The 27,578-nt window shown below is 36.6% G+C and overlaps 5 protein-coding genes across 5 annotated transcripts; 2 read left to right on the forward strand and 3 right to left on the reverse strand.

The window, feature by feature from the left end:
• Positions 1 to 3: 3 nt before the first annotated feature.
• LOC103938754 (ethylene-responsive transcription factor WRI1-like) lies at positions 4 to 2,550 on the forward strand. The gene is made up of 7 exons (XM_048578959.1): positions 4 to 492; positions 579 to 661; positions 813 to 910; positions 995 to 1,068; positions 1,168 to 1,218; positions 1,323 to 1,399; positions 1,628 to 2,550. Exons 1-7 carry the CDS (start codon positions 263 to 265, stop codon positions 2,038 to 2,040), a joined length of 1,026 nt encoding a protein of 341 aa, XP_048434916.1. The 5' UTR covers positions 4 to 262; the 3' UTR covers positions 2,041 to 2,550.
• A 156-nt stretch (positions 2,551 to 2,706) lies between these two features.
• LOC103938753 lies at positions 2,707 to 4,890 on the reverse strand. The gene has a single exon (XM_009348797.3). The coding sequence runs from the start codon at positions 4,866 to 4,868 to the stop codon at positions 2,817 to 2,819; it is 2,052 nt and encodes a 683-aa protein (XP_009347072.2). The 5' UTR covers positions 4,869 to 4,890; the 3' UTR covers positions 2,707 to 2,816.
• Positions 4,891 to 6,203: 1,313 nt separating this feature from the next.
• LOC103938756 (AP2-like ethylene-responsive transcription factor At1g79700) lies at positions 6,204 to 9,603 on the forward strand. The gene is made up of 6 exons (XM_009348799.3): positions 6,204 to 6,555; positions 6,679 to 6,776; positions 6,897 to 6,970; positions 7,067 to 7,117; positions 7,215 to 7,291; positions 7,411 to 9,603. The coding sequence occupies exons 1-6, from the start codon at positions 6,249 to 6,251 to the stop codon at positions 7,950 to 7,952; spliced, it is 1,149 nt and encodes a 382-aa protein (XP_009347074.2). The 5' UTR covers positions 6,204 to 6,248; the 3' UTR covers positions 7,953 to 9,603.
• A 135-nt stretch (positions 9,604 to 9,738) lies between these two features.
• LOC103938752 (probable E3 ubiquitin ligase complex SCF subunit sconB) lies at positions 9,739 to 12,678 on the reverse strand. Its single transcript, XM_009348796.3, has 7 exons — positions 12,124 to 12,678; positions 11,927 to 12,024; positions 11,734 to 11,839; positions 10,984 to 11,201; positions 10,743 to 10,785; positions 10,392 to 10,642; positions 9,739 to 10,244 (listed from the first exon to the last, which is right to left on the reverse strand). Exons 1-7 carry the CDS (start codon positions 12,526 to 12,528, stop codon positions 9,827 to 9,829), a joined length of 1,539 nt encoding a protein of 512 aa, XP_009347071.2. The 5' UTR covers positions 12,529 to 12,678; the 3' UTR covers positions 9,739 to 9,826.
• A 2,169-nt stretch (positions 12,679 to 14,847) lies between these two features.
• Positions 14,848 to 18,274, reverse strand: LOC103938751 (V-type proton ATPase subunit d2). Its single transcript, XM_009348795.2, has 10 exons — positions 17,945 to 18,274; positions 17,005 to 17,125; positions 16,637 to 16,744; positions 16,408 to 16,510; positions 16,230 to 16,310; positions 16,033 to 16,118; positions 15,871 to 15,930; positions 15,726 to 15,774; positions 15,343 to 15,477; positions 14,848 to 15,231 (listed from the first exon to the last, which is right to left on the reverse strand). Exons 1-10 carry the CDS (start codon positions 18,123 to 18,125, stop codon positions 15,100 to 15,102), a joined length of 1,056 nt encoding a protein of 351 aa, XP_009347070.1. The 5' UTR covers positions 18,126 to 18,274; the 3' UTR covers positions 14,848 to 15,099.
• Between the last annotated feature and the right edge of the window lie 9,304 nt (positions 18,275 to 27,578).

The following is a 27,578-nucleotide window of genomic DNA, read 5'->3' on the forward strand; positions in this document are numbered from 1 at the left end:
TTTTGGATATTTGTGTTTACCAAACACAGTACGGACATTTAAAATTTTCTTAGATGCTTTGATTTCATCGTTCCCCTTTTCTAATCCAAAGCAGTTGTGGCAACACAAAACAAAAACAGCATAAATCCGAAACAAGCACACAAATTATATAAACGTTCAAATATCCTTCCTTACCGTCTAAGCAACCACGGAAACAAAGACCACAGATTGAAGGAAGAAGAGAAATAAAAGAGCCCGATCGATCGAGGGCTTGTTATAAGAGATGGAGTTGACGATGGTGAAGAATGAAGAGAACCCTGGGAGGCGCCACCTGTGTGCAGAAGACCCTGAGGCTCAGGCTGCCGGGTGTGTCAACAGAAGGAGAAGAGACCCGCCTCCAGTTGCGGGCAGTTGCGAAAACAGCCAGACTGAGCAGAAGTTGCCGCAAAAGCTAGCCGATCAAACTCTTGTTACCACCATGAAGAGAAGCTCGAGATTTCGTGGTGTCAGCAGGTTAGAAAAGAACATAAGTTTCAATGGTTTTATGTGGTTTCTTCTTTCGTGTGTAAAAATATTAAGCTAATTTGTTTGTTTAACAGGCATCGGTGGACTGGTCGATTCGAAGCTCACTTGTGGGATAAGCTCTCATGGAATGTAACACAGAAGAAAAAAGGGAAACAAGGTAGATTATACGTTCATTTTTTTTTTTTTTTTTTATGTATTTTACTTCACTGTTTTTAATCATCTAGCCTTCTGGTACTGATATCTGCTTCCTTGTTTGAAATCGTGTGTTGTATTGCATCGCTTTCGGATGGACTATTTGGACTGAGCAGTTTACCTTGGAGCTTATGACAAAGAAGAATCTGCTGCAAGTGCATATGATTTAGCAGCACTCAAGTACTGGGGAGCATCGACTTTCACCAACTTCCCGGTACGAAATCTCAAGACAAAGGAATGTTGTGTGCTTTTGCATGGTTTTGGAAGTTTAACATAAAACCCTACTGTTAATTTGCAGATATCGGACTATGAGAAAGAAATCGAGATCATGCAATCTGTCACGAAAGAAGAGTTTTTGGCCTCGTTAAGAAGGTACGTCCTCAAACATCTTTCTGCAGAAAGACTTCTGCAGTTGAGAATTTCCTTGATCTCTGAATTTCCTAAAATATTAGGTGTTTCCTTTTGTTTCAGAAACAGCAGTGGATTTTCAAGAGGTGTATCTAAGTACAGAGGAGTAGCAAGGTAATATTCTTAATATTTCGAGTATCTTCGAGTCAAATTCTACAGAAAATTACTAATGAAGAAAAGTGTCCGATGATTATTTTGTGCATATGTATATTTTGCAGGCACCATCATAACGGCAGATGGGACGCAAGAATCGGAAGAGTTGTCGGAAACAAGTACCTCTACCTTGGCACTTACAGTAAGTTGTCTTCAAACCCGAAAACCAGTTTGGATACTGTGAAAGAAGCTGTCACGAAAGAGGAAATTGAAAAATAATCTGTGCAAACACGTTCGTTCTTAACGATCTATCAACAATTATTGATGGTATATCAACACGTTAATGATGATATATCAACAATCGGTTATTTATTAAAGATAGTGAAATCATAACGAAGACACCGAGTGACATGTTTCTATGTCATTTCAGGTACCCAAGAGGAAGCAGCTCGAGCCTACGACATTGCAGCGATTGAGCACAGAGGGATCAATGCCGTCACCAGTTTTGACCTGAGTTCTTACATAAGATGGTTGAAGCCAAAAGCTGGCGACACCGTAGCCACTCAAGAACCAGAATCAGTCACAGAGCCTCAGAACATGCCGTTCATGACCAGTGGCTACATCCCAGCAGACGAAACATCCTTCTCACACACCAACCCTTTTGCCTCTGACTATCTGAACTCTCCACGAAAGCAAGAAGTCACCCGAAGCAGCACCAATCTTAACGCCGGCAGCAAGTCATCTTCTCCCACTGCGCTTGGTCTCCTCCTTCAATCTTCAATATTCCGAGAGCTGGTTCAGAAGAACTCAAATTTCTCCGAGGATGACAGCACCGACGGCTAGGAACCAAAGAACCAACCCCAGGTGGGTAGCGATGATGAGTACGGTGGAATCTTCTATGAGGGAACCGGCGACAACCCATTTGATTGCTCCTCCACCACTGACGGCGACAATCCATGGAGCAACATTGCAAGCACGATTTTGTTCAATCAACCCACAAAGGCAAATGCTTCGGAGACTCTATTTTTCTGTTCTTAGATGCATGCGAAACAGAACAAGAACATCTTCGTATGGGAAGAAAATTTTGTATTATTTGTAAGCAAGCAGAACTGGCGCATCAAATGTATACAGTTTGAGATTGATGCTGCATATCGATGTAAATTAGACACCTTAATAACGTCGAGTTCATGGTTTTGGGAATGTAATAATTCCAACTCGCTCAGTTTCTGCATGAACAACTTTCCTTAAAAAAAAATTTGGCCAACCGACTTCCGCAATCTGTGGAACCCAGTGTTAACTTGCAGCTGCTATGGTCTCACACTGGGTTCCACGGATCGTCTTTATATGTGGCCCTATAGACGGTTTCCTGGAAGTCGGTTTAAAAGAACAACGCCACCATAAAAGTAACACACACCCTTGAATTCTATGAAATGCATACCGTTAGTGGTAATTCGGTAAGTGATGAACTTAGAAGTAATGGGGAAGGTAAGAAAGTAAAATGCAATCAAGTTATGAGCAAAACTGAAGACTAAACCTGACATACGAATCATGTTCCTTAAAGAAATACAGTGTAGTATTGAATTCAAAAGATACAAACTTTAGCTTCCTCTAAAAGCGCTTCAAAATTGCTTACTTTTATTTCTGAAGATTTTACCTCGTTTAGAATGAAGATAAAAGGCAAAAACGATAACAAATCCCACCATGAAGATCCTGTTCCACGGAACTGGTGGATCTTTGAAACATACAAGGGATGCCTCCACTTCTTGGGAGGCCTGATAGACGAGAGAGTGGATAGCGTATAGGTCGTGGTCTGAGGACCGCAAATAAAACAAAGCCATCCCAAAATCCAAAAGCGACATTGCAGAGACTGCTTTGTCCAGCTTGTACTTGAACAAGTTCCACCTCTGTATGAATTCAACATGTCGACTACGCTTAAGGAGCTTTCTTTCCCCGCCATGTGCAGCTATGGATTGGAGAACATCTACAGCACTCGATATGGTGTAATTCAGAGATGTCAAAAGAACATTTCTCCGAGCAGCATCCTTCTGTACGAATGATAAGGATGAAATCTCAGAGAACGGCCCAAATGGAGTCTGGCCAATACTCCATGTGTAATCCACCAATGTAGTATTGTGCCTAGGGCTCCACAGCATATGGGTCGGTGACACTCCCCACATGCTCTGCAAAATCGAACCAACAAGCGGTCTCTCAAGCTCTCTTGTTTGCGTAAACACATGACGCCCATTACAGCTATAATCACTCACAGTCTGTGTGTTCTTCGTCCTCACTGCAATAACCATGTCTTTAAAAGCAACTGATTGGTGATACCTATCGAGCAACAACAGCATGGTGTAGTCCAAATCGAACACATAAACAGGAAGAACCCTAGCAAAATCCTCCTCAGGGAGCCCAGCCACTCTCCTAAACTCCTCAGCCGAATCAGACAATATCTGATGCAATCGCTTCGAGTCCAAATACTCACTCGCAATCAAAGTATAGTTATCGAACAAGAACCTCGATGTATACGAGTTAATAGACCTTGAAATCGCGAATGAACAAATCGGGCAGTCCGAGTAACTCACCCTATTAGTCCTGAAACTCAAAGTCTGATCCCCTAACAACAAACCATTACCATTTGCCTCATCCATAAACGTCCTCTCAATCAATTTCCAGTCCAAACCGCTCAAATCCTTACCGCCATCGGAACCATAAACATGTATGAACTGAACAATCAATGAATTCTCAAACTGAACAGGAATTCTCAAAGAGGGCACGAGAAGAACCTGGTAAGCACTCCAAACCAAGGAAGCCAAGTCAGCTAGCAGCGCCTTTTGAGCCTTGGGGCGGCCGTGCAACACCGCCAGCGGATGAAACTCGCCTCTGGGCAAAACCCCATCACCTGAAAGCGCCGGGCCGTAATCGACCGGTCCGGCGCCCAAATCGATCCAGATATACCGATCTTTCCCGGTCCATATGCTGCCCAAACACTTGGTGAATGCAGGGGAAGAGTCCCCAGATCCGTAATTGTAAGCATACGGTTTGGATTGCTTACCCATATCGAGGAAATACAAGTAAACTCCATGAACCGGCTTCTCTTTCTCGAAGTCCTGCTTGATGATTTGATCGATTAAGTCGTAGGAGACGGAGAGGAGCGGCGATCGGAGGCTGGAGGTGGTTTTGGCGAGCTCGGAGCTTAGGGTTTTGGTGAGGAGGGATGCGAGAGAGGGGGAGTGAGAAACGTCGAGGTGGAGAGAGTGCTGGACGGCGAGGCGGTGGGAGAGGGATTCGTAGGGGGCGATAACGTGGAAGTGGTTGGAGGGTTGGGAGGCGGCGGTGAGGAAGGAGGAGAGGAGGGCGGCGGAGCTGGGGGGGAAGGAGGGACCGACGAGGCGGACGTGGAGAGAGAGGGGGAGGGAGAGGGAGAGCAGAGACGAGATGAGGGAGTGGGGTGTGTGGGAGAGAGGGGTAGAATGGGAAAGGGAGTTTTTGAGGGTGGAGGAGAGAGAGAGGAAGGAGTCGTTGGTGGCATGGCGGTCAAGGCGGGATTGGTGGGTGAGGAAGGTGTCGAGACCGAGGATCGGGGCTGAGCTGGCGGTGGTTATGGCGGCGGTTAGGATCAGGAGAAGGAGGAGAGTGGTGGTAGTGGCCATGGTGGTGGCCATGGCGGTCATCGAGGTCACTGTGATTTCACTGATTTGGGACTGAAATGAAGTTGCGGTTTGGGCTGAGACTCCACGCTCAATTTCGTTTTTCTTTTCTTTTGTTTTTTTTTTTTTTTTTTTTTTTAGTGTTTTGGGAAAAAAAGGAAGGCCGTGTTTGGCGACTTTATATTCAGAAAGCAATTTTATTAACAAGTGTTTTTATTAGAAGCGCGTTTTTTATTAAAAAAAAAAAAATTTATAAATATGCTCTCGTAAGGAGTTTTACTAGAGTGATGTCAGAAGTTTACCTCAAAAGTGCTTTGAAAAAAAGAATTTAACGAAAAGTTTCCGGTATTGTTTACTTTAACAAAAAATCATATTTTTACACTAAAAAGTCAATCATGGTTCATTTTACCCTTTATTTTGTTCTTACTGTTAAAACTCAAAGTTTTCAAGTCATTTTCATTAGTTTTCCTTTTGAAAAATACACTTGTAAGTGTTTTCAAAGGAAAAAAAAAAACGCTTTTAAATGTCTTGAAAGTGCTTTTTGAAAAATATTTAAAACTGCTTTTTGAAAAATATTTAAAAATGCTTTTTGAAAAAGCAGTTAAAAGTGCTTCTTGAAAAAGCACTTTCAGGTGCTTAACTTGATAGATGATTTTCTAGTTTCTATGACTTTTTTCCATTAGCGATTCTAAGAAAAACCGATGAACCTTAACTTACTCACAAGTGTGATCACACTAGGGTAATACTAATGACATAGCTCACATCGCAACATCTTGATAAAATCAAACGTTGTCATTAGTATCACAATTTAGTGATATTTCTCAACACACTGTATCCAGTTCGGCTCTTATAAATGGCGGGTCCAATATCTAAACGGCTAGCTCAATGTGGAGATTTGGATTTCATTGAACTTGTGTATTGCTGGCGACCTTGCAATAACCATTTGCTTGATTGACAACTGACAAGTGTGAAGTTTGATCAAATACATCGATGTTTTCAGTAGTGAACTATATTTTCTTTTACATTCTGTACTTTGATTCGTCAAATTTCTGATGTAAGATTTTAGAATTCTCCAATAAATGAACAAATAGACATCGGCATGTCCGAAGGTATTCTTAGATGTTAGGGTTCACTTTTGGTGTTTGTTAACACACAAATCCAAAAAACCACATCGAACTTTTGGGCCTTTGGGTTTAACAAACACAGTACGGACACTAAAATGTTGTCTTAGGTGCTCTGAGATCATCGTCTCCTTTGTTTTCTAACAGAAAACTAATCAGATAGATCCAAAACAAGCACACAAGTTATATATACGCTCCAACATCCTTCCTTACAGCTCAAGCAACCACATCAACAACCACCACCGAATTTGATAACGACGAGCGGAGCAGTTTATCTCGAGAGATGGAGTTCATGATGGTGAGGAATGAAGAGAACGCGGCTAGGCGCCGCCTGAGGACAGCGGATCCTGAGGCTCAGGCGGCCCGGTGTGTCAAGAGGAGGAGAAGAGGCCCACCTGCAGTTGGTGGCAATAGCCAAACCGGGCAGCAGTTGGCACAAGGGCCAGCTGATCGAGCTTCTGGTGCCACCACTGTAAAGAGAAGCTCGAGATTTCGCGGTGTCAGCAGGCATCGGTGGACTGGTCGATTTGAAGCTCACTTGTGGGACAAGCTATCATGGAATTCAACACAGAAGAAGAAAGGGAAACAAGGTAGATTATGACTTTGATTGTCACATTCGACTTCAATCTGTGTTTTTTTTTTCCCTTGGATACTGATTGAAATCTTGCGTTCTAACGTATCGCGCTTTTGAATGGACTATTTGGACTGAGCAGTTTACCTTGGAGCTTATGATGAAGAAGAACCTGCTGCAAGAGCATATGATCTAGCCGCAGTTAAGTACTGGGGGCCATCGACTTTCACCAACTTTCCGGTACAAATTTATATAGTTTTTGGAGTTTATACTCGGAAAATCTAAAGAGATGTGTTTTGGCATGGTTTTAGAAGATTAACGTAGAATATCTGATCTTAAACCCTGATGATCTGTTTACAGATATCTGACTATGACAACGAAATCGAGATCATGCAATCTATGACAAAAGAAGAGTATTTGGCCTCGTTAAGAAGGTAACATCTTCGAAAATCTTTTTCGCAGAAATACTTCTTCACCGAGGATTTTCCTTTGATAGTTTGTTGAAAGAATTATTTGTTTCTTTGTTTCAGAAAGAGCAGTGGATTTTCAAGAGGTGTATCAAAGTACCGAGGAGTAGCAAGGTAATATCTCTGAAAGTTTTTCAAAGATCGTTCGCATCAACTCGTTAAAAAGCTGGAAAAACAGTATCTAAAAGAGTGTTTGATTCATGTTTTACAGGCACCATCACAACGGTAGATGGGAAGCGAGAATAGGAAGAGTTTTCGGAAATAAGTACCTCTACCTTGGCACTTACGGTGAGTTCTCTCTTTATTTGTATTTGAATCTGCATCTCTCTGAAAATCGCTTGTATCAGGAATATATAATGAAAAGGGAGTTTCCAATTACTGAGCAATGTGCCTTTATCGCGTTCCAGGTACGCAAGAAGAAGCAGCTCGCGCCTACGACATTGCAGCAATTGAGTACAGAGGGATCAATGCTGTGACCAACTTCGACTTGAGTTCTTACATAAGATGGTTGAAGCCAAGAGCAGACGACACTATATCTACTGAACAAGTACCAGAGGCAGTCGCAGAGCCCAAAAATACACCATTCGCGGCCAGCAGCTACAGCACAACCGAGCAAGCTCCCTTCTCGCTCAAAAATCCTTTTGCCTCTGATTACGTACACTCTCCTCGAAAGCAAGAAGTCATCCCCAGCAGCAAATCATCTTCTCCCACTGCGCTTGGCCTACTCCTCCAGTCTTCAGTATTCAGAGAACTGGTTCAGAAGAACTCAAGTTTCTCAGATGATGACAGCACTGACAGCGAAGAACCAAAGAACCAACTGCAGGCTGGTAGCAATGATGAGTTCGGTGGAATAATCTATGACGGAGTTGGTGGCAGCCCTTTTGTTTGCTCTTCCAACACTGATGAAAACTTTACATGGAATAGCTTTACAAGCACGATTTTCGCTTAGTCAATCAACAAAACCGAGTGCCTCAGACTCTCAGTGTTTATTTTCTTAGACACAAACAAAACCAAACAGAACTTGTTCATACTTGTAAATAGCAGAAATGCAGCATCAACAGTAAATAGCACGATATTTGGTGCTGCATTTCGTTGTAAATTAGACCGCATAAAGCATTGCTTGCATGTAAAATTCTCCATAACATCGAATGTACAAACTCTTTCGGATTTTCCATCTCCTTCGTTTGTGGATTTCAGAACTTTTCGACATGATCATCCTTAAGAAGTAAAGGCAGGACAAGATGCATTGGCGAAGTCCCTAAAGCAGAGTCATCCGACATCTGCAACATCGTTGGCACTACCAGTAACAATTCGATTCCCGTTGAGAGCCAGGGCCAAGCTCGTGATATCACAGATCGAAAATTTCAACACGAGCAGAGCAATTTTAATTGTAAATGTTCCATATATAATATTACTTCAAATCAAAACAAAAACAAAAACTACATATTGTTGATCACCAAAAAGAACAAAACTAAAAGTTTCTGAAAGCCTATCATATGAAATTGCCTGCAACATGTTATGATGTGTTGCTGTTACTTTTGTCATCAATCCCCATCGCTCGAATGCTATAAGGCCATCATACATTCCGTAGCACTTCTTGAATAATTAGCCAGGTATTCAAAAACCTTGGAGAATCCTTCCTTTTCTTTAGCTTATGCTCCTCGACTTGTCGAATCATTAGCTCCCTGACATCATTCCCAAACTCTGTCATGGCGGCAGACGTCACATATTTATATGGAAGTTTATTCAAACAAGCTAACAAATGATGATACAGCGAAGGCGTGTCGTTCTTAGCAGCAGGAAACTTGAATAGCCCGTCATTAAGAGCTTCAACACAGGCCTTCAGTGAAGAGACATATGATGTAAAGCAAGCACACGATTTTGGAATTTCTGTTTCGAGCTTAGAGTAGGTAGTAAGCTGGTGTGGCCGTGTGTGTCGCTGCAGAACACTTCGTAGGGCACTTTTACTGTCTCCATGATTCTCTTTTCGGCCTCATGATACTCCGACACGATTCTCATATTTCTCATTAGGCAGTGAAACAAGGCAGCAAGTTGTGGCCTCATCTCTTTATCTGTTAGCCACTGAATTTCAGAGTACTGTACTTCTCAATTCTTTCATGGATTCACTTGCTCATGTAGTTCCCCTCAGCGTGAACAAATGACCCGTGATTGTCTTTGTCTCATTGCCATCAGAAACACCGCTATTGAAATGATATTTTGAAGAAGCTTTGGAGCTTGATCTATGGACATTTTCGGAGGAACATCTAGACAAGGTGGAGCGTTTTAGCGGCAGTGAACGAATGAGCTTGTTTGGGTCGTTTTGCGTCATCACTGAACGCTCGAGCTTGTTCAAGTTTTCTTCGATCTCCTCCAATTTTCTCCACAGAAGATTGTATTTGATCCATATTGGCATCAAGCGTCTTAGAAACCTCTCAACAAGGACCTGCGGCCTGCCTCGATGCTACGACACCTCCTGTGAAGAAGAACCAAAGACGACGACACTTAACATTACTCAAAATGTGTTCATCTAGTTAGTCGTGTAATTTTTTATACGAAACTTTACATTATTCAACACACCCTTTCACGTGAAACCATTCTTTAGCGGACCACTCAAAGCTCGTCGGATTTGAAGCATGAAATTTACCTAGGGTTGATATTTTTGACCTTCTCACCACCAACCCTTGCAAGCTTTTGGAAATGAATGAAAGAAATATTTGTTATGGAGAATAAAAAAAAAAAGGGAAATAATCCAATAAATTAAGTCCTAACATCTACAAATATTTAAGTGTCATATGGCATACAACATCTACAAGTAAAATCTGTTCAGTCATCTGAACTATCGGTATCACTGTAAGACTCTTGATTCCAAAACTTTGCAACATGACCTTTGTCGCGATTCACGACAGGGCAAGAAGCATTTGTGAAATCCCTAAAGCGTAAACATCCCACATCATAGAGGACATTGACGATTCCAGTAACTATTCGACTCCCATTTACTGCTAGGGCAGAAAACACAGAGCTTCTGTCTGTTTCACCTGCAGGACCACAGCTCAAGGAATTTGTTAGGGCACCAGTGTCAGCCTCCCAAATGTTAACATGCATATCCTTGGGGCTTCCGGTGACAATTTTGTATGGGTCCAGGTGCAAGTAATTCACCGGCCCTTTGTGTCCAGCTTCTAACTCCGCTATTGGTTCTGATTTCAGGGTACCACAGTTCATCCTTAAATCGTAAAGCATCGCTCTGCATAATTAAGAAAACTTCGTTTCTTCAATAATGTCAAGATTACGACTAGAACAAACTTCAACCTTTTGTTAGATATGGCACACAACCTTTTGTTAGATATGGCACACAAGACGAATGAAACCAAGGGAATTCTACTCGTCGTACCTGCCATGGCTGCCTATGCAGAATAAAGATTTGGATGGCCTTGCCTGAAAAGAATATAGCTTTGCATCCACTGCAGCAATGACAACTTTTTGCATTGTCCTCAAATCAATTGCCGTAACGGAGGAACCAGCAGCAACATAGACCAAATGTTCATTACACTTCATGTCTATAGGGGCACCAAGAGTAGAAGTCATCCCCACACAGCATGAAGAACGAGCAAAGGATGATGCATTTGTATCCCACACCCTCACCTGTTAGAAACCACAATCATCAGATATCCAATGACAGAGTAACAGAATTCACCGTTGTATGGCTGATCAGCGATTACTAGCGATGGATAAAAGAGAATACCTTAGAATCTCTTGAAACAGTTACCAAGTGAGAGGTGTTGTGCCTGCCATTAAGACCAAAACACATAGATCAATCTTATGGGAAAATTTGTCACGCAAAGCACAATAAACTTCTATCACATATGAGATGTGGTAGATATCTACAGATTATCTTCGAAGTTGGATCAGCTTATCAATGAACAAGAAGTTTATTTACTATTACTGAAAAGAAACATATAATCTCCTCAAAAGGACCATCATACCCAGCAACTGACATCAATCGGATGGGCTTCTCATGCCCATAGAAAGTAGCCTTTAAAGCATGCTGGCCACATCTCCCACCGGAGCTAAGAGACCAAAGGCGAACGGTGCCATCTTCCCCTCCACTTGCCAATACTTTTCCTACTCCATCGCCTAACAACTTATCTGACAATGCTGAAACTGGGCCACTGTGACCTCTAAAACATCTTCGGCAAGCACCCTGTGACAAAATAATGAGATTAGGACCTTTAGGAGAAAGTTGAAACCATAACCTAGCAAATGAGCAATCATTCTCCTTATGTCCCTAATATTGAACTCAACACAGAACTGAAAACTACTGATGATGGTATTACAGTACAATAATAGTAATTGAATCACATAGATAAATCATAGATTACAAGAACAAATATTTAATAGACTGGTGTAGAGGAAAAGATCATGAGTGTAACTTATTAGACCAAACTGCACTCACGAAGTAAAGTTTTTTACTCTGGACGGAGTTTTAGCTTTGAAAATCAATCCATGTGGATGAAAGGCCAAAAATGCACCATTAGCATTCAAAAAAGAACAATTAAGATTTCAGGAAGAAATTCCTGCAGATACAAGGCACCATCTTGTATAAACCCTGGAGGGGCATACCCGAGCCTGTCCTGAACTAAGTAGGGCGCAAGCGACAACTCTACCAAATCAATGGTATGGAAAACAAACAAATCGGAGTGTATCGAGAAAAATATTCCGAATTCATGGAATACCTTCCACCATAGCCGAATGGAATGGTCAGCGCTTGAAGTTACCAAAGCATTCTCCTCTTTCTGTGTTTCGCTTCGATATAAAGATGTTTCATTCAGCGGAAACAACCTGCATTTTATGTCAATATTTCAGGAATAAAAGAACTTCCCTTGAGCCAAACTTAAGCAAAATAAAAGAAAACCACAGAGAGCCCACCTCATGCAAGTAATTCTTGCATTGTGATCAACTAGAGTGAGAGGCGAATCCGTTCCGTTTAACCAACGATCAATCGTTAATACTCGTATCAGTGAACCCTAATCAACAAAAATTAAAAAACGTAAATTGAAGATTTTTCCCCACTATTCAGACTCAAAATTCATGAAAGAAAAACGGTGTAATATGATCATATATACCTGAGAGAAGATTATATCATTCTTGTCCAATAATATGTGATCCAAACGATTTGAATTGGCAGCGGTGTAGAAATCGACGACAATCGGATCGGTAAACTTGAATTGCAGCGAATCCTTAAGCATGGATAGATAGGCCTCCCTCACTCCTGGCGTTTGCGAGGCGGAGGACGGTGGTTGCCGCGGCCACCGCTCCCTGTAGAAGCGCTGCCAGATGGAGTCGGAATATGCGACCTTTTTGAGATAGTTGCAGGTCATGGCGAAGTTGGAGAGGTCCTGGATGCTGAGGTAGCTGGCGCACTGAGCCAGCGAATCCACGTTCAGATCGGCGATGGTTGTCGCCGGCGGAGACGGCGACCTCTGGTTCCGATTCATCCGCGGAGGTGGTGATGAGAGTGGCGCTTCCATTGAAATCGAATCAAAACCCTAACAATTCGGAACTGGGAGTGAAGAATACACCGTTTGGTGGGAAATCAGAAGATTCAGAACGGAGAGAACGGTAAAGAAGTCGCGGTTTAATTGCCTTGTCACAAAGGAGGTGTGTTGAACGTGTCATGCTGTTTTCAACCATATTATTGTTATTGGAAAGCGAAGCCTATTTGCTTATTAGGTAGATAATATTGTTTATTTTTTTATTAGGATTGTATTTTTTTTATTTATTTATTTTTGAACCAATTATATTATTTGCATTAAAAGGGAGGGGGTTGGTTTAGTTTCGCAATGGGCTAGTAATAATGTAGTTTAAATTTACATTTAGCGAGAATCTAACCTAACATCTCTCGCTCTAGATGAATATAAATACCACTAGACCGTAGTACTAATTGCCTTATGATTGTATTCCTTGGAGGAGAAGGATTTTTTTTCTTCCTTATTACTATAAATAAAAACACTGCTTAAGAGAATAACAACACTACACACATCCCTTATACACATATCTCTCTCTCCTCTCTATCTCATGCGGCCCATCTCTCCCTTGTTAGATAAAATAACCCACAACAATGACGTAATAATATGATCTAGTAGCATTTTTTATTTAAGGAAAACTAACGAAAAGATGTTGAAAACTTTGAGTTTTAACGAAAAACGAAAAAAAAGGTGTTGTAAGTGAATTGTACCAGAATTGACTTTTTAGAATAAAAATATGGTTTTTCGTTAAAGTAGACAATACCGGGACTCCCTTTTATTTATTTATAAACAGTATTTATAATAAAAAAATTGTCTATGTTTTCGTTGAAATAATCGAAAAATTAAGGATCAATATGGAAAGGTGTTGAAATGCAGACTTCACCTTATATCGACGAGGTATAAATCAATGAATATTGACGATATTTACTTATTCACTACCAAAATTTTGCCGGAACCTATTGTAGATTTTGAACTTTTGAAATTTTTTTGAGAAATTTTCTCTAATTTCGACTAAATCTGAATAAGTTGATATACCCCTTACAAATTTCCATAATTTCCATTAAAGGCAACTTTTACATATATATATATATTCATAAATTTGCATATTAATATTTTAAATAAAGAGGTTTTATGTTCGATTCTCACCAAAGACGTATTCAAACCAAATTATTATGGCTAGCTCATTTGAAGGTTTAGCATACTTTTTCAACCCTTAGACCATATCCAACCCTTGGGGATAAAAATTAAAAAACTAAGTCAGAAAATTTTAAACCATAACCCAAAACTGCTTTTTTCCTCAAACTCTTAGGGCTTAAGATTTTAGCCCGAGATTATTAAATAATGATTTTAGCCTAATTTTATTTTTCGGTAACTTTTTTGAAAATAAAATTTATGTAAATTATCCTAATTTATAAAAAAATATTTAAATTCCAATAAGTAATTAAAAATCATACAAATACATAAGTATTTATAAAGTTTTAAGTCGTATTTGATTTAAATAATTTTCTTAAATTATTTTAGACGTTATATTTAATTTTGGACCATCAAATCTTTTTTTAAACCATTAGATTTGATCTCATTTGATCATAGCAGTTAGATTATAAGTAAAAAAACAAAAAAAGTTTTGAAATATGACAGTTTGGTGGGTCAAAAGTGATTTAAGCCAGACTTAAATCCTGGAGGAATCTAGCCCAGAGATATATTTTCTTCCAGGTCTTATTTTAGCCCAATGGTTGGAAATGGTTTGAGAGGTTTTAAAGTTTATATTTTAAGCTTTATCTCATGGGTTGAAGATGATCTTAGTATATATAATATTGTTTGTATTAAAAACATTAAGGGCCTTTTGAGAAAGCATTTGGAATGGCTAAGTATTGGTTTGGTACTGAGGTGATTTTAAAAAAAATGGGTATAAAAAAAAAGCTGAGTTCAAAAATGTGTTTGGTAAACACTTAAAAATGACTTATTTTCACAGTTTTGGGTGAAAAAAAAAAGCTGAAAACATGAAACAATAAAAATAAGCTTATTCTCACAGCACAGCAGAAACAGTTTTTTTTTTTCAAAGTACTGTAATACCAAACCAGCCCTAAAAGTGCTTTTTGAAAGCTAAAACCGCATATGAATTTAAAAGTGCTTATATTTTATATAAGTTCTATTTAAGCAGCACTTGTCAAATGCTTTTCTTGGAAGCACTTCCAAATGCTGGTTGGAACTTCAGTCAAATTTCAACATACCAATAAACACTTTTTTCATCCAATATCCATTTTAGGTAAAGAAACATGCCATTACAAATTTGAAAAAACTCGCTACGAGACTGCTACTATATAATATCTCAAATTACAGTATATAAATTCAATTTATCCTCGCAACTGTAACATGTTCGATTTCAGAATATGAAATATTCCCCCTTAAGTAAAAACAACTGAAATAATATATGCAAAAGTGCTTATTAGGGAGGAACATCGGGATATTACAAACAACGCAACCGCACCCATCTCTACAATTCGTTCGGGGACAAGATGGGGAGGAGATTTACAGAAGATTATGCCAAGGAACGAATGATTATCTCTAATCCGACTAAAATATGAAGACCACACTGTCGTGAACTCGGGACTTCTGGTTCTGCGCCACACACTCCGATATCCACATCAGATTTCTGATCTCCTGCTCCCTCAACCTCATGTATGCAAAGAAAACACCGTAATGGAACTGCAGGTCGGAGGGAGAAACATAAGTGTTCAGTGACTGAATGGAGAGACCCAAAGATAAGTGAACCAGAACACGAAACAGACGTGGCTGCAAAGTAACTGCAATACAAACCTGTTGCTCAAATGCCAGGCAAAGTCTTTTCACCTCCTCTTCATAAAATGCCTTGTCCAGCAGCTGGCTCTCGCCATAGGATAGTTTTGAAAAAATCGACTGATAAGGGGGATATTTTTCCATGCAACCACGGACCTTCAACAAACAAGTTGTCAGCTTAGGCGAAACCAATACTACAATGTGAGAACGTTAAGTAAAGAGATAAGCTAATCAACCAATATTAGCATGTAACCAATCTAGACCAGTGAACATGAACAATGTCATAAAATTTTAACTTACTCAATCTTGCCCCAAATTAGCAAAAGGCCTTCACAAGAAGATGGAGCAAAAACAAAAGCATAATTTTGGGCAAGAAATAAGACTAATTGAAGCACACAGCATACCTGATCAATGTCCTCACAAACAGCAAGTTCCTCATGGCCATAGGGATAGCTGCACGAAAACAAGCAAACAGCTGTCACTGATGACAATCCAAAATATAACATAATGTACAAGTCATCGACAAATCAGGATAGCCATAGAACTTACAGTAAACCAAAGCTAGAGTACAACTTCCTGCGATCATCTCGAGTAAGCTCAGTTCCAATACTGCAGGGGGAGAACAAATAGTATGAGGCCGTGAAAAGAATGGTTAAGACCTCTGAAAATACAACATAAAGAAAGCTTGTTGACAACTCAACATTAACTTACCTATTTATGGTAATGTTGACAGCCCTTCTGTCAGCCTCAAAAGCAAGTAAGTCAGACATAATCTCTGCTGTGGCACCACCTAGTTTCTGTCCAAAAGATCAAAAGCAAATTCATGAGAAAAAATACAAAATACGTAATAAAAAAACTTGACAGATTGAAATACATAAATACTCTCCGAGTTAGAAATCAAAAGTTACCTGACAAAACCTGTAAAAGTCTTCAAGGTATGCCTTGTAAAGAGTGTTCCTCATTATTTCAATGTTCATGTCATCCAGGTCCTGAAAACAAGCATGATGAATACAAAATCAGAAACCTACCACAACAATCGAATACTAACCCATTGGAAAATAATGGCATAGGATCACTAAATCGTACCTCAGATGTAATGCATTCAGAAAAGTAGGGAGCAAGTGGTGTGTCAACAAGCACCAATCTGTAAAGCTCCCGCATATTCTGTGCAACCGCCAGGGTGGCAATGCTGATGAGAAAAACATGAGAATGAGATGAGATTTTATAATAATGTCAAAGTCGTAGAAAACACTTAAGAGTGAAAAAGGATAAATCAAAGAAAATGGAATACATAACTCAATGAAAATGACAATACCTGTCAAACATGCCCAAGGGGTGGCATTTTTCCAATAGTTCCTGAACATCTCTCTCATGCAAGGTTCCAGTAACAATCAGGACAACATTGTCTATCATGTGACCATATCTGGACGAAGATAAGAAACATTAGACAAATTCCCAGCTACAGATAAAATTTTAGTGATGAATACCTATATAATTATGGTTGTAATTTTCACACGTCATAAAGATCCTCCAGCCTTGCCGGAACAATGGCCAAATGTGATATGCTGAGTACTCACCCAGTCCGGCCTAAAGCCTAAATCAGGTTTATGTTTTCGAAATCTTTTCTCGTATTCTAATAAATATAATTCAAATTACCAAACAGAAAATAAGGCAGGTACATACGTAATATACTCCAAAAAGGTTGACAAGGGCTCTGTAGCTTGGCATAGCATGTGCTTATACTCATCAACCAATTTAAGAGTGCACTTCTCCACAATTGTAGTTGTATGCAAAGGGGAAGGTTCTGCAAGAAAATCCTCAGATAAGCAAAGAACAATAATAGACCAGAGAAGAGAAACCAATACATGGGCTTAAAAGTGAAAAGGAAATGTATAAGACATGAAATGTACGCTCATATCAAAATCTCACCTGCTACCTTATGTCCCATATGCTATCCAAATTATTACTAGTACAACATTAGTTAACCAAATTTCTCTTAACGAAACTTTAAACTTTGATAACATATATAAAGGAGGGATAACTAAAAGATCTATTCGTTTTCCGGTAAGTTCAGCATATTGTTTCCTCTTTAGTTCCGCATTTACACAGTTCCTATCACGAATGTAATACTGAAATACCTTAATTGTCATAGTTAAAGACAACAAAAGATATACAGAGTGACTTATCAACTCCACTCTAAATCACTTAAACATAAGGATCTATTTCAATCCATGACAGGAAAGTATCAAACTTTTCAAGTGTTCTTCACATTTTCTTCGAACAATTTAACCTAAAAATTCAAATTCAAATCCCTCATTAATGCAACCTAATATATTCACCTAGTGGCAGAATTTGCTCACTCAAAAATCACAACTTTTATAAATCACTAAGAATTCGATCACGAAGTGTTGCTCTTACTAATGCTAAATCAATGGCACCATCTTGAAATTTAAGCCCTAATTCAACCTAAATTTCAGATCGAAGGGCTGATTAGTCCAGAACCCATGTCTTAATTTATTCACACGATCCAACATTCAGTTCCCAATTGTGTTCATTTCCTCAATAAACAAACAGAAAGCTCAATGAAATGAAGACATTACAAAGAGATGCATACAAAGCGCACCGTTTTGGAGGTAGGGGCCGTACTCAGTGGCAGAAAGGTGCATCTTGATATCGTCAAGGGTCTCGCACTGGCACAAATTGTTGTAATCGGCGGCGGTGAGGAGGCCAGAGCGGTGTCCCCGCACTATGGCCTCCAAGTACCCGCCGTGAATGTTGAAGGTCATCGCTTCGAAGCCGTACATTTTCGCTAAAATTTACGCGATCTGCCACTGCCGATCCGAAAAATTGAAGGCGTTGCGGGAGAGAGGAAGGGGACGATCAGGGAACCAGAAACCCCCTTCTGCAGCGAAATCAATGAAAACCCTAGCGATTTGCAGACGGAAGCTGAAATCTGGAAATTTGCAGGTTTAAAGAGGGAGAGACGATGACTGGCGATGAGAGCTCATGGATTATTAGCGGTTGTCAAATTACGCGGTTGCCCTTATTGTTTTGCGTAATTGCCTAAAACCCTTTTCGCTCTGGCGGGTGATATTTTGGGGCTTCGTGTCCCGTGGATTTTATTGGGCCTAAGTAACTCAGCCTGGTTGTGTCCGTCTTTGATGAGCTCATCAGTAGGCCCAAGTAGTTTTCTTAAGAACGTTGAAAGGCCCAGTTCGGCCCAAGTCCAGAAATACAGAAGTCCGAAAGTAATTAACAAATAACAGTTTGACGTGTGTGCATAATCCTTTTCTTCTTGAGGTGAAGTGCACAAGTTATTTCTAGGCAACTCATAAGCGACTAAAGCACTGCTCAGTATGTATTTATGTCACGCTATGATCTTGTGTGAGCTATTGATCAAGCAGTGCTTGTTTATGTATGTGTCTGACTGTGATTGGTCGTTAAATAATCAAATATAAATTTGAAAGTATGAGATTAGGATGGGTAACGTTATTGTATTAGTAAGTTCGGCTTTTTAGCCAAAATGGTGCTTGAAATTGACATAACTCCTCACTTTAGTACTTGAGATTTAAAATTAATATAAGTCGACCCTGAGATTGAAATCTCTGTTAAATTGAGGCCAACAATCTCTCTGTTAATTTATGCCTTTAATCTTCTTCAATGTCTTACATCCGACAGTCGAAATTGAAAAATATGAGCGAAAGATGAAAATGAATGTTTAGATAAAAATCACAAAAAGTATATTTCCGAATCGTAGTACTGGTCGAATTCGAATATCGGGTTTAAAGGTAACTAATTATTTTTTAATGATAACAAAGCTGCTTAGCGTTGTCTGGCATCTTAAAACAAGTACACAGCATCCAATCGGATATCATATTAAAATTAAAAGCGGCGTTCTCCCTCGTTTGATGTCAAAAACCTTTCTTTTTCTTCTCCTTTGGCTATTTGCGGGTGCCACGTAAAACCAAACGACCACGTGACCTACGGGATCTTCCTTGTGGAACCCTTCAGCCGGATTTCATTCGCCACGTGACCAATGCGCGCCATTATTCAAAGTCGTTTGCCATATCATTGGGTAGGTGTCTGCCACATCAATACCGTATGTACAGATCATACCTTTTTTCATACCAAATAAAAGGATATATACGAAAAATGGTGCCCGAATCATATTTTCGTCCTCACTGTAAATTTAGAGAGGCAAATGAGACTTATGTATTAACTGATAAAATTACGTATTAATTGCATTGATGAGTTGTAGTTCCTAATATACCAAACACAGTACCAACTTACTTGCAACTAAGTAACCAACTAACGAATCAATTAATAGCACAACAAATATTCTAACAACTTTAGTTGATGTTACAGTGCTTATATGACAACCAATGATCAAGAGACATTTGTCTTCAATTAAGCGATACACTAATGTACTATTCTTAAAATTACTTGATACATATTACAGATCGGAACCTCATTTACATTTTTGAGTCGTAGAAAGAATCGTGTGAATCCATAAGTAGACAAATTGAAATTGAGAACATATGGAATGACCAGATGGCATCTTGTATAACGTTGGAGTCTCAAATATTGTGATAGGGATGACAGAGGAGGCGTGGAGTTACATATCGGATGCTGTGGTCATTGCTTACGACATAAACTGATATAACTGTCGTTTGAAATAAAAAACTGATATAACTGCCGCCCCCAAATACGTAGAGCTGGTGGTGCTTGTCGTTTATCATTTATTCCTTCCGTTAAGGGTGTCATTTCTTCCTAGGTCCAACAGGCATGGCACCATGCTCATGCAGCTCGGCAAAGGATTCATGTTTCGGATATCCCACTTGTAAAATTACGAATTGATTATGGGAATTTTTAACGAAAAATCTGCGATACTGTTTATTTTAACGAAAAATTATATTTTTACATTAAAAAATTAATCCTGATACTATTCACTTTATTCTTTATTTTGTCCTTATCATTAAAAAAGTTTTCAAATATTTTTCATTAGTTTTTCTTTGATTATATATATGAGAACGGATATGTCACATCACTTTTTTTAAATAACTTTGTGAGACTCACTTCGTAATGTATTTCGAAGATCCGAACCATCTATTTCTTAGATTTTCCCTAAAATATCATATCTAACAAAAACCACCAAATCTGAAACCATATGAATTGGATTAAGGGTTTAGGGTTTCTTTGTAGAATCGTATTTGTTCATTTTCTTCACTACAAATGAAAGTTTTAATGGTTTTGGATTTTTCTAATTTGTTGCAAAGATGATCTATCAATGATGTTCTAAAAATTTGACTAATTAAATTATTAAAATACATTACGAAGTAGCTCTACAAAAACATACATAAAAAATTGTGTAAAAAAAAAAATGCTACAAATCCGTCATATATACAATGCACAATAACATGCACATCGTATGCCTTTCATTTTTTTATTCATAGCTTAAGAATGCACAAAAACATACTTCGAGAACTTTTGCTTTCCTATAAGCAAACCAATACATTTAGTTTACTACTTTCTTTCTCTTATTAATTAATTACTCATCCCATACTTCATCATTACGTTTATTGAGAAATTATCTGCTATTGAAAAACCCTCATAGGACAATTCATGTATATTTTTCTTCAAATATAAACTCCTTGTCCACTATCGTATCACTATCACGTGCACTCAGTGTGAAAGTTTTTTGATACCCTCAATATTTATGTGAAAATATCAGAAAAAGATATGGAAAAATGGATGAAGTTTAACCTTCATCCATATCGGAGAAACTCTTAAATTTTGACTAAAATCGTTCGTCAATAATTCATACATATTGGTTAAATATCGAAAAAACTCTTATATCTTATTTAAATCAATGTTTGATATTCCCTAAAATTTTATTTTAAATTTCTACGTTTTCGAGCAAATTTTCATCGAAGGCAACTGGTGTTGCTACATCCATTAATATTTTTCACAAATTTACATATCCATATTTTTACCAATACTGATATTTTACATACAATGTACACTGAACTAAAGTCACAAGTGCATAGGAAGTCGACTCCACCAAAAGTCCTCTCACGTCAATCCCCTAATCGGTCTCTTGAGTGTGATCACTTAAGCTTTGCTTAACAAGCAAAGCATGAAATTAGTCAAGACACCCTTTATCATGGTTAGAATTCGTCAATAACGAAAGGTGTACATCGTTTTTTATTAAAGGGATTTAAAGATAATGTATCGATAATTTAAGAAAGACTTTTCCTTTTGTGTCAAAATTAAGGAAGAAATATGGCTCATTTGGATGTGCTTTTAAAATAACTGAAAGCGTTTTTGGTGAAATTGATTTTGAGTTCTAAAAGCACTTTAAGTGTTTTTTTGAAAGAAGTACATATATGTGCTTATTGCAGGAAGCACATAAAGTGCTTTTTCAGGATCTACTTGGATTTTTACTAAGGATTGATTTCAAAAACATTTTCACCAAAAACGCTTTCAGTAATTTTAAAAGTATATCCAAACGAGCCCATAGACTTTTATCCATGGAAATTACCCAAATCCACATATATTCCAAATCCAAGCATATATAAAGAAGATGCCAAATAGAAAGGGCAAAAATAAGGCCAAATTAAAGTTAGATAAAAAGTTAATTAAGGTTTTGTGGTCCTAATCAAGGGAATTGCGTCCTCTCCGAGGCAAATCATTCGATAATGTGGTCCTAATCAACCGATATTGATACATCCATTAATATTTTTCACAAATTTGCATATCCATATTTTTACCAATACTGATCTTTTACACACAATGTACACTGAACTAAAGTCACAAGTGCATAGGAAGTCGACTCCACCAAAAGTCTTCTCACGTCAATCCCCTAATCGGTCTCTTGAGTGTGATCACTTAAGCTTTGCTTAACAAGCAAAGCATGAAATTAGTCAAGACACCCTTTATTATGGTTAGAATTCGTCAATAACTAAAGGTGTACATCGTTTTTTATTAAAGGGATTTAAAGATGATGTATCGATAATTTAAGAAAGACTTTTCCTTTTGTGTCGAAATTAAGGAAGAAATATGGCTCGTTTGGATGTGTTTTTAAAATAACTGAAAACGCTTTTGGTGAAATTGATTTTGAGTTCTAAAAGCAATTTAAGTGTTTTTTTTTTTAAAGAAGTACATATATGTGCTTATTGTAGAAAGCACTTAAAATGCTTTTTCTGGATATACTTGGATTTTTATTAAGGATTGATTTCAAAAACATTTTCACCAAAAGCGCTTTCAATCATTTTAAAAGTACATCCAAACGAGCCCATAGACTTTTATCCAAGGAAATTACCCAGATCCACATATATTCCAAATCCAAGCATATATAAAGAAGATGCCAAATAAAAAGGGAAAAATAAAGGCCAAATTAAAGTGAGATAAAAAGTTAATTAAGGTTTTGTGGTTCTAATCAAGAGAATTGGGTCCTCGACCTGATCCACTAACACGGACCGTTGAATTTTGATTCAATAGCTACAAACAGAAAGACCCCTCTAAAGTTATAATAATTGTAACCGTTGGATCAAAATCTAATAGTCCGTGTTAGTAGGTTAGGAGGATTCTGAGGTTTGCCTCGGAGAGGATCCAATTCCCTAATCAATAATTTATTGTTGTGTTTGTCTATGCATGTATGTCAATTTTTGTTGGCCTACAAGCTAAACCTACCCCCATTTCCCTCTCGCAAAACCACATGCACACTTTTCTTTTACAAGATTATAGTAATATTTAAACTATTATAATTTTGGAGATGAGAGATTATCACTGGAATGTAACCAACAAATAAATTATTTAGATCAATTGACCTAATTCATATTTGCATACACAATTCCGTTAGTTAGTCGTCTTATGTTAGATAGTTAATATTACAAACCAAAATAACCTATAACATTGGCATAACTCATCAGTTTGATCATTGACATGAAAATTGATTGAAGTAATCTTTGAGTTTGTACACTATAAATCATTTTGACTTTTCTATGAAATATCTGTCAATATCCTAGTTAAATTGTCACGTAAATGACCAAGTGCTAACTTTTTTAAGGGTATTTTTGTTAAACCAAACCCTCCATTTAACGACAATATTTACCAATTTTTTATGAAATGATCATAATGATTTACGGTGGACAAACTTATGAATCACTTTCATAGATTTTCTTTGTCATGGACTAAAGTAAAGAGTTATGTCTGACATAATTCGTGACTATTTTAGATTAAAAAAAAGACTTTTTGTTTTTGTCGAAAAAACTTTTCCCAACTCGGTTAACACTCATGATCCTTGGAGATTAGCACAAACATTTTCAGAAACACAACTCAGACAGTCAGAGACTCAGAGGTATAATTCCCCAAGACTACGAGCATTACCATGCACCTTCACCTTTGCAGGTTCACGGGGTTGGAACCTGGGTTTTGATCTGTCATCTGTTTCTTCTTCTTCTTCTTCTTCTAATTTGTTTCTACTTTCTGCTGGGTCGTGAGAAAGGTGTGGCTTTTGAAACGTACAAAATTATCTAGTCTGTATATTTTAACATTTTCTTGCAGAGCTGATTATTACTGTTAGTTTTCGACAACAACAATTCAACCCGCCACCAAACCCTTTCTCTGCGTTCACGTTACACCACCAAACCCTAACATTGCTAACAACAAAGATGAATGCGAAAATATCCCGCTTTTATTAACAAAAAGATTAATGCGAAAAAAATTAATTTTGTAATTTTTAAATTAATTCTCTACTGTTATTTGTTATTTTTTAATTAATTCTCTTTTGTTTGTTGGATATTTTTTTAATTAATTCTTTTTTGTTTTGTTTTTTAATTAATTCAGTCACCGTAAGGCGTAAGTAATTGATTTGATATGAATGCATGAATAATAACAAAATAGGTAAGTGAGGGGAATAAAAGCCTATTATAATATCTAATTTAATTAGCCGCATGACACAACAGTATAATCTAAATTACTTATTAACAAAAAAAAATTTATCAATTAAAAGAGGATAAAAAACAATTTGATATTTGATTACAAAATCAAATCATGACAATATTGTAATTTCGCACAGACCAAAAATTACTTTTTTAATTTCAGATCTCATCCACATATCATTATAAGACATAAGTTTATAACACCTCTAATTTCATAAAAAAAAAAAGGGCTTTTAGATCCAGGTCCAAAAATGTAGAGTGTTTTTAGGAGTGAGTCCAGTTATCTAATTATTTGTTTTTATTTCTTTTATACTCATTTTATATTTTCTAAAAATATTAAAAATCAATTAAAATCTTCTAATATTATGCATTTTCCAACTCCAAAAGAATATATTTAATATCTTATAACAAAAAACGAATATACTAGCATAAATTTATCTACAAAACATTCTACCCTAACTCAAGTAACAAATATATGAATGTATATAATACCTATACGTGAGATATGAAACCTAATTAAAATGTAGAAAAAACATAACATACCTACAAGTAAGACACATTAATCTGTGACAGGTTGATTATAAAAAAAGAATCTGTTATATAGGTAGATAAATATAATTAACCTGTGATATAGGTTGATTATAAAAATTAAAAATAAAATCTATAAATGGGGTTCAAAGTAGGAGGAAGAATGAGAAATAACAAAAAGATAAATAAAAAGAAATAAGCAAAGAGATAATTGAGAAGAAATTTGATTTTTATAATAAATCTTATTATTGAACAAATAACTATTGATAATTAAATAATTAAATATAACAAATTGGACTTATTTTAATAAACTGGACTATTTCTACAATTGGCTCAAAAAATTGAACTTATATCAAGTTTCCCCAAAAAAAAAACCCAAATTCTCTCTCTCTCTCTCCAACTTCGCTTTTTATTTTTATTTTTTAAGTACAATTATATATTTTACATTAAAAATAAAGAAAGTACGCACATATCATTTTTGAAGAAAAGACCAGAGTACAATCATTATTGAAGAAAGTAAAAGAGTACGTACAGATTATTTTTGGATATTGAATACTGTCATATCCAAAGAAAAAAAGGGGAAATTGTCAAAGCGGAAGTTTCTACACATATCTGACATGTTCAAACTAATCTATCCCTTAATTTAGAAAGTGTAGAAAAATGAGGGCATTGCTAATTAATTATATTTAATTGTGTACTTGAGTCTCCTTTCAATCCTTAATTTAGGAGAATATATGTGTTGTTATTTCTCTTACATTATGCTTTTATTTATAATAGTAAAGGAGATAAGATATTCCTTTATCCCCAAGGAATACAAGATACAATAGGAAATGATAATTAAAATCAAATCTAATCTAAGATTTACATAATCACCCTTAAACTAGAAATGTTTACAACAAAAAGAACTTTTTTCTTCTTCTTTAGGTGTAGCTTTTGGAGTTAGGTAATAAATAAGGAAAACTAATGAAAAATATTTAAAACTTTGAGTTTTAATCAAAATGATAAAAATGTGTTGTAAATGAATAGTATCATGAGTGACTTTTTAGAGTAAAAATATCATTTTGGTTAAAAGTAAACAATACCGGGATTGTTTCGTTAAAACTCTCTAATAAATATTCATATTTGTATAAGGTGCATATTTGTGACATCATTTTTTATGCAACTTTTTAAACATGTTTTTGTGAGACCCATGCTATATTATATTTTAACGATCTGAATCGTCTACCTTTTATAACATTATTCATAGGTCATCCTTGTAAAAAATTAGACAAATCCACAACCATTAAGATATTCATTTGTAATGAAAAAAAATGAACAAATACAGTTTTACAAAAAAAAAATCTAAATCCTTAATTCAATAGTCATATGATTTCAAATTTTGGTGAGTTTTGATAAACATACTTTTTTAAGAGAAAACCTGAAATTTAAACGGTTCGAATTGTTGAAATATATACGAAATGAGCCGGCAAAAATGTGTGTCAAAAATTGTATACTTTAGTTGCTTTTCAATCTTACCATAATCAACAAAATATAATGGAATTTGACAAAAAAAAAAAAACAAAATATAATGGAAAAAGATAGGATTTTTCTTTCTTTAGATGTGATATATAACTTTTGGAGTAAGTATGTATCAGTTACCAGATCTGATAAACATAAAATATTATTTCAGATGTTTTACTTTTTGGTAAGTAATCATTTTGATTTTGGAAAAGATATAATCAAATTACCATATAACACAAATCTACTGTATAAACAGAATACCACTTTTGGCAAAAACACAACATAAATACCAGTAGTAACTTCTTTTTTTGTCAAATATACATTAGTAACTTCCTGACTCAAAAAAAAAAAACAAAAAAAAAATTAGTAACTTCCATGCAGGTGATTCATGTGCTCAAGTGAAATTACATCATCACCCTTGGTATTAAAATTATTTTTTTGTTAACTCATTTTATATAAAATGGGCATAATGCATTTATTCATTTGATCTTTTTGGTAGTGGCTGGTGAAGCTTTACCTAAATGGTGAAAAGTAACTTTGTTTGTGCATCCTAGTACGGGTTCGATTCTTATCGATCTCTATCTCCACTAACAATTTAACCCACTAACGCTATTGTAAACAGAAAAAACTTTTAAGTCGTGCATTGTTTGAATTTAAAATATTGTTTCAAATTTATTTATATATATAAAAAAAAAAACTAGCTAAAGTAGTGTGCTTCTCTGCATTCAAGTTTGGAATCATCTTTTCCATAATTAGATGAATTAAGTGTAATTATCTTAATGTTTATCAAAAATAATATTTTCAAAAATTCACGTGTAAGTAGATGCATACATATACGTAATAATAAGAAGTATCTTTCATATAAAAGTTAAATAAAATTATATGTTTATTTTGATAAACAAATTATATATCTACTACGCAGTTTATACCTAGAGGAATGTTAAGCTCATTCTCAAGGGAGTGGACAATTCAGATCCGTTTTTGTGTTCCTTTAAAAGTAAAAATAAGTAAGTATGTCCGGACAAAAAAATTAGTAAATATTATACCATATTAACACAAGGAATGGATTATTGAATCTGTTACTATGACATTTGAATTTATAATAATTATTACAATAATTTGACCCAACAAAGTGTTGTCCGCACGTAAAAAGTTTTACTAAAATTTTGTCAAATATTGTAGTGAAACACAAAAAAAAATTCAATAAATATCCAATATTACTATTTGCCTATGAAATTATGAAAATATATTGCTTCATCCTACTTTCAAATTTCAGCAACCCTATTT

This window comes from the organism of the source record quoted next, unplaced genomic scaffold, assembly GCF_019419815.1.
Source record: "Pyrus x bretschneideri cultivar Hongxiangsu unplaced genomic scaffold, Pyrus_bretschneideri_v1 Contig13, whole genome shotgun sequence".
NCBI lineage: Eukaryota > Viridiplantae > Streptophyta > Magnoliopsida > Rosales > Rosaceae > Pyrus > Pyrus x bretschneideri.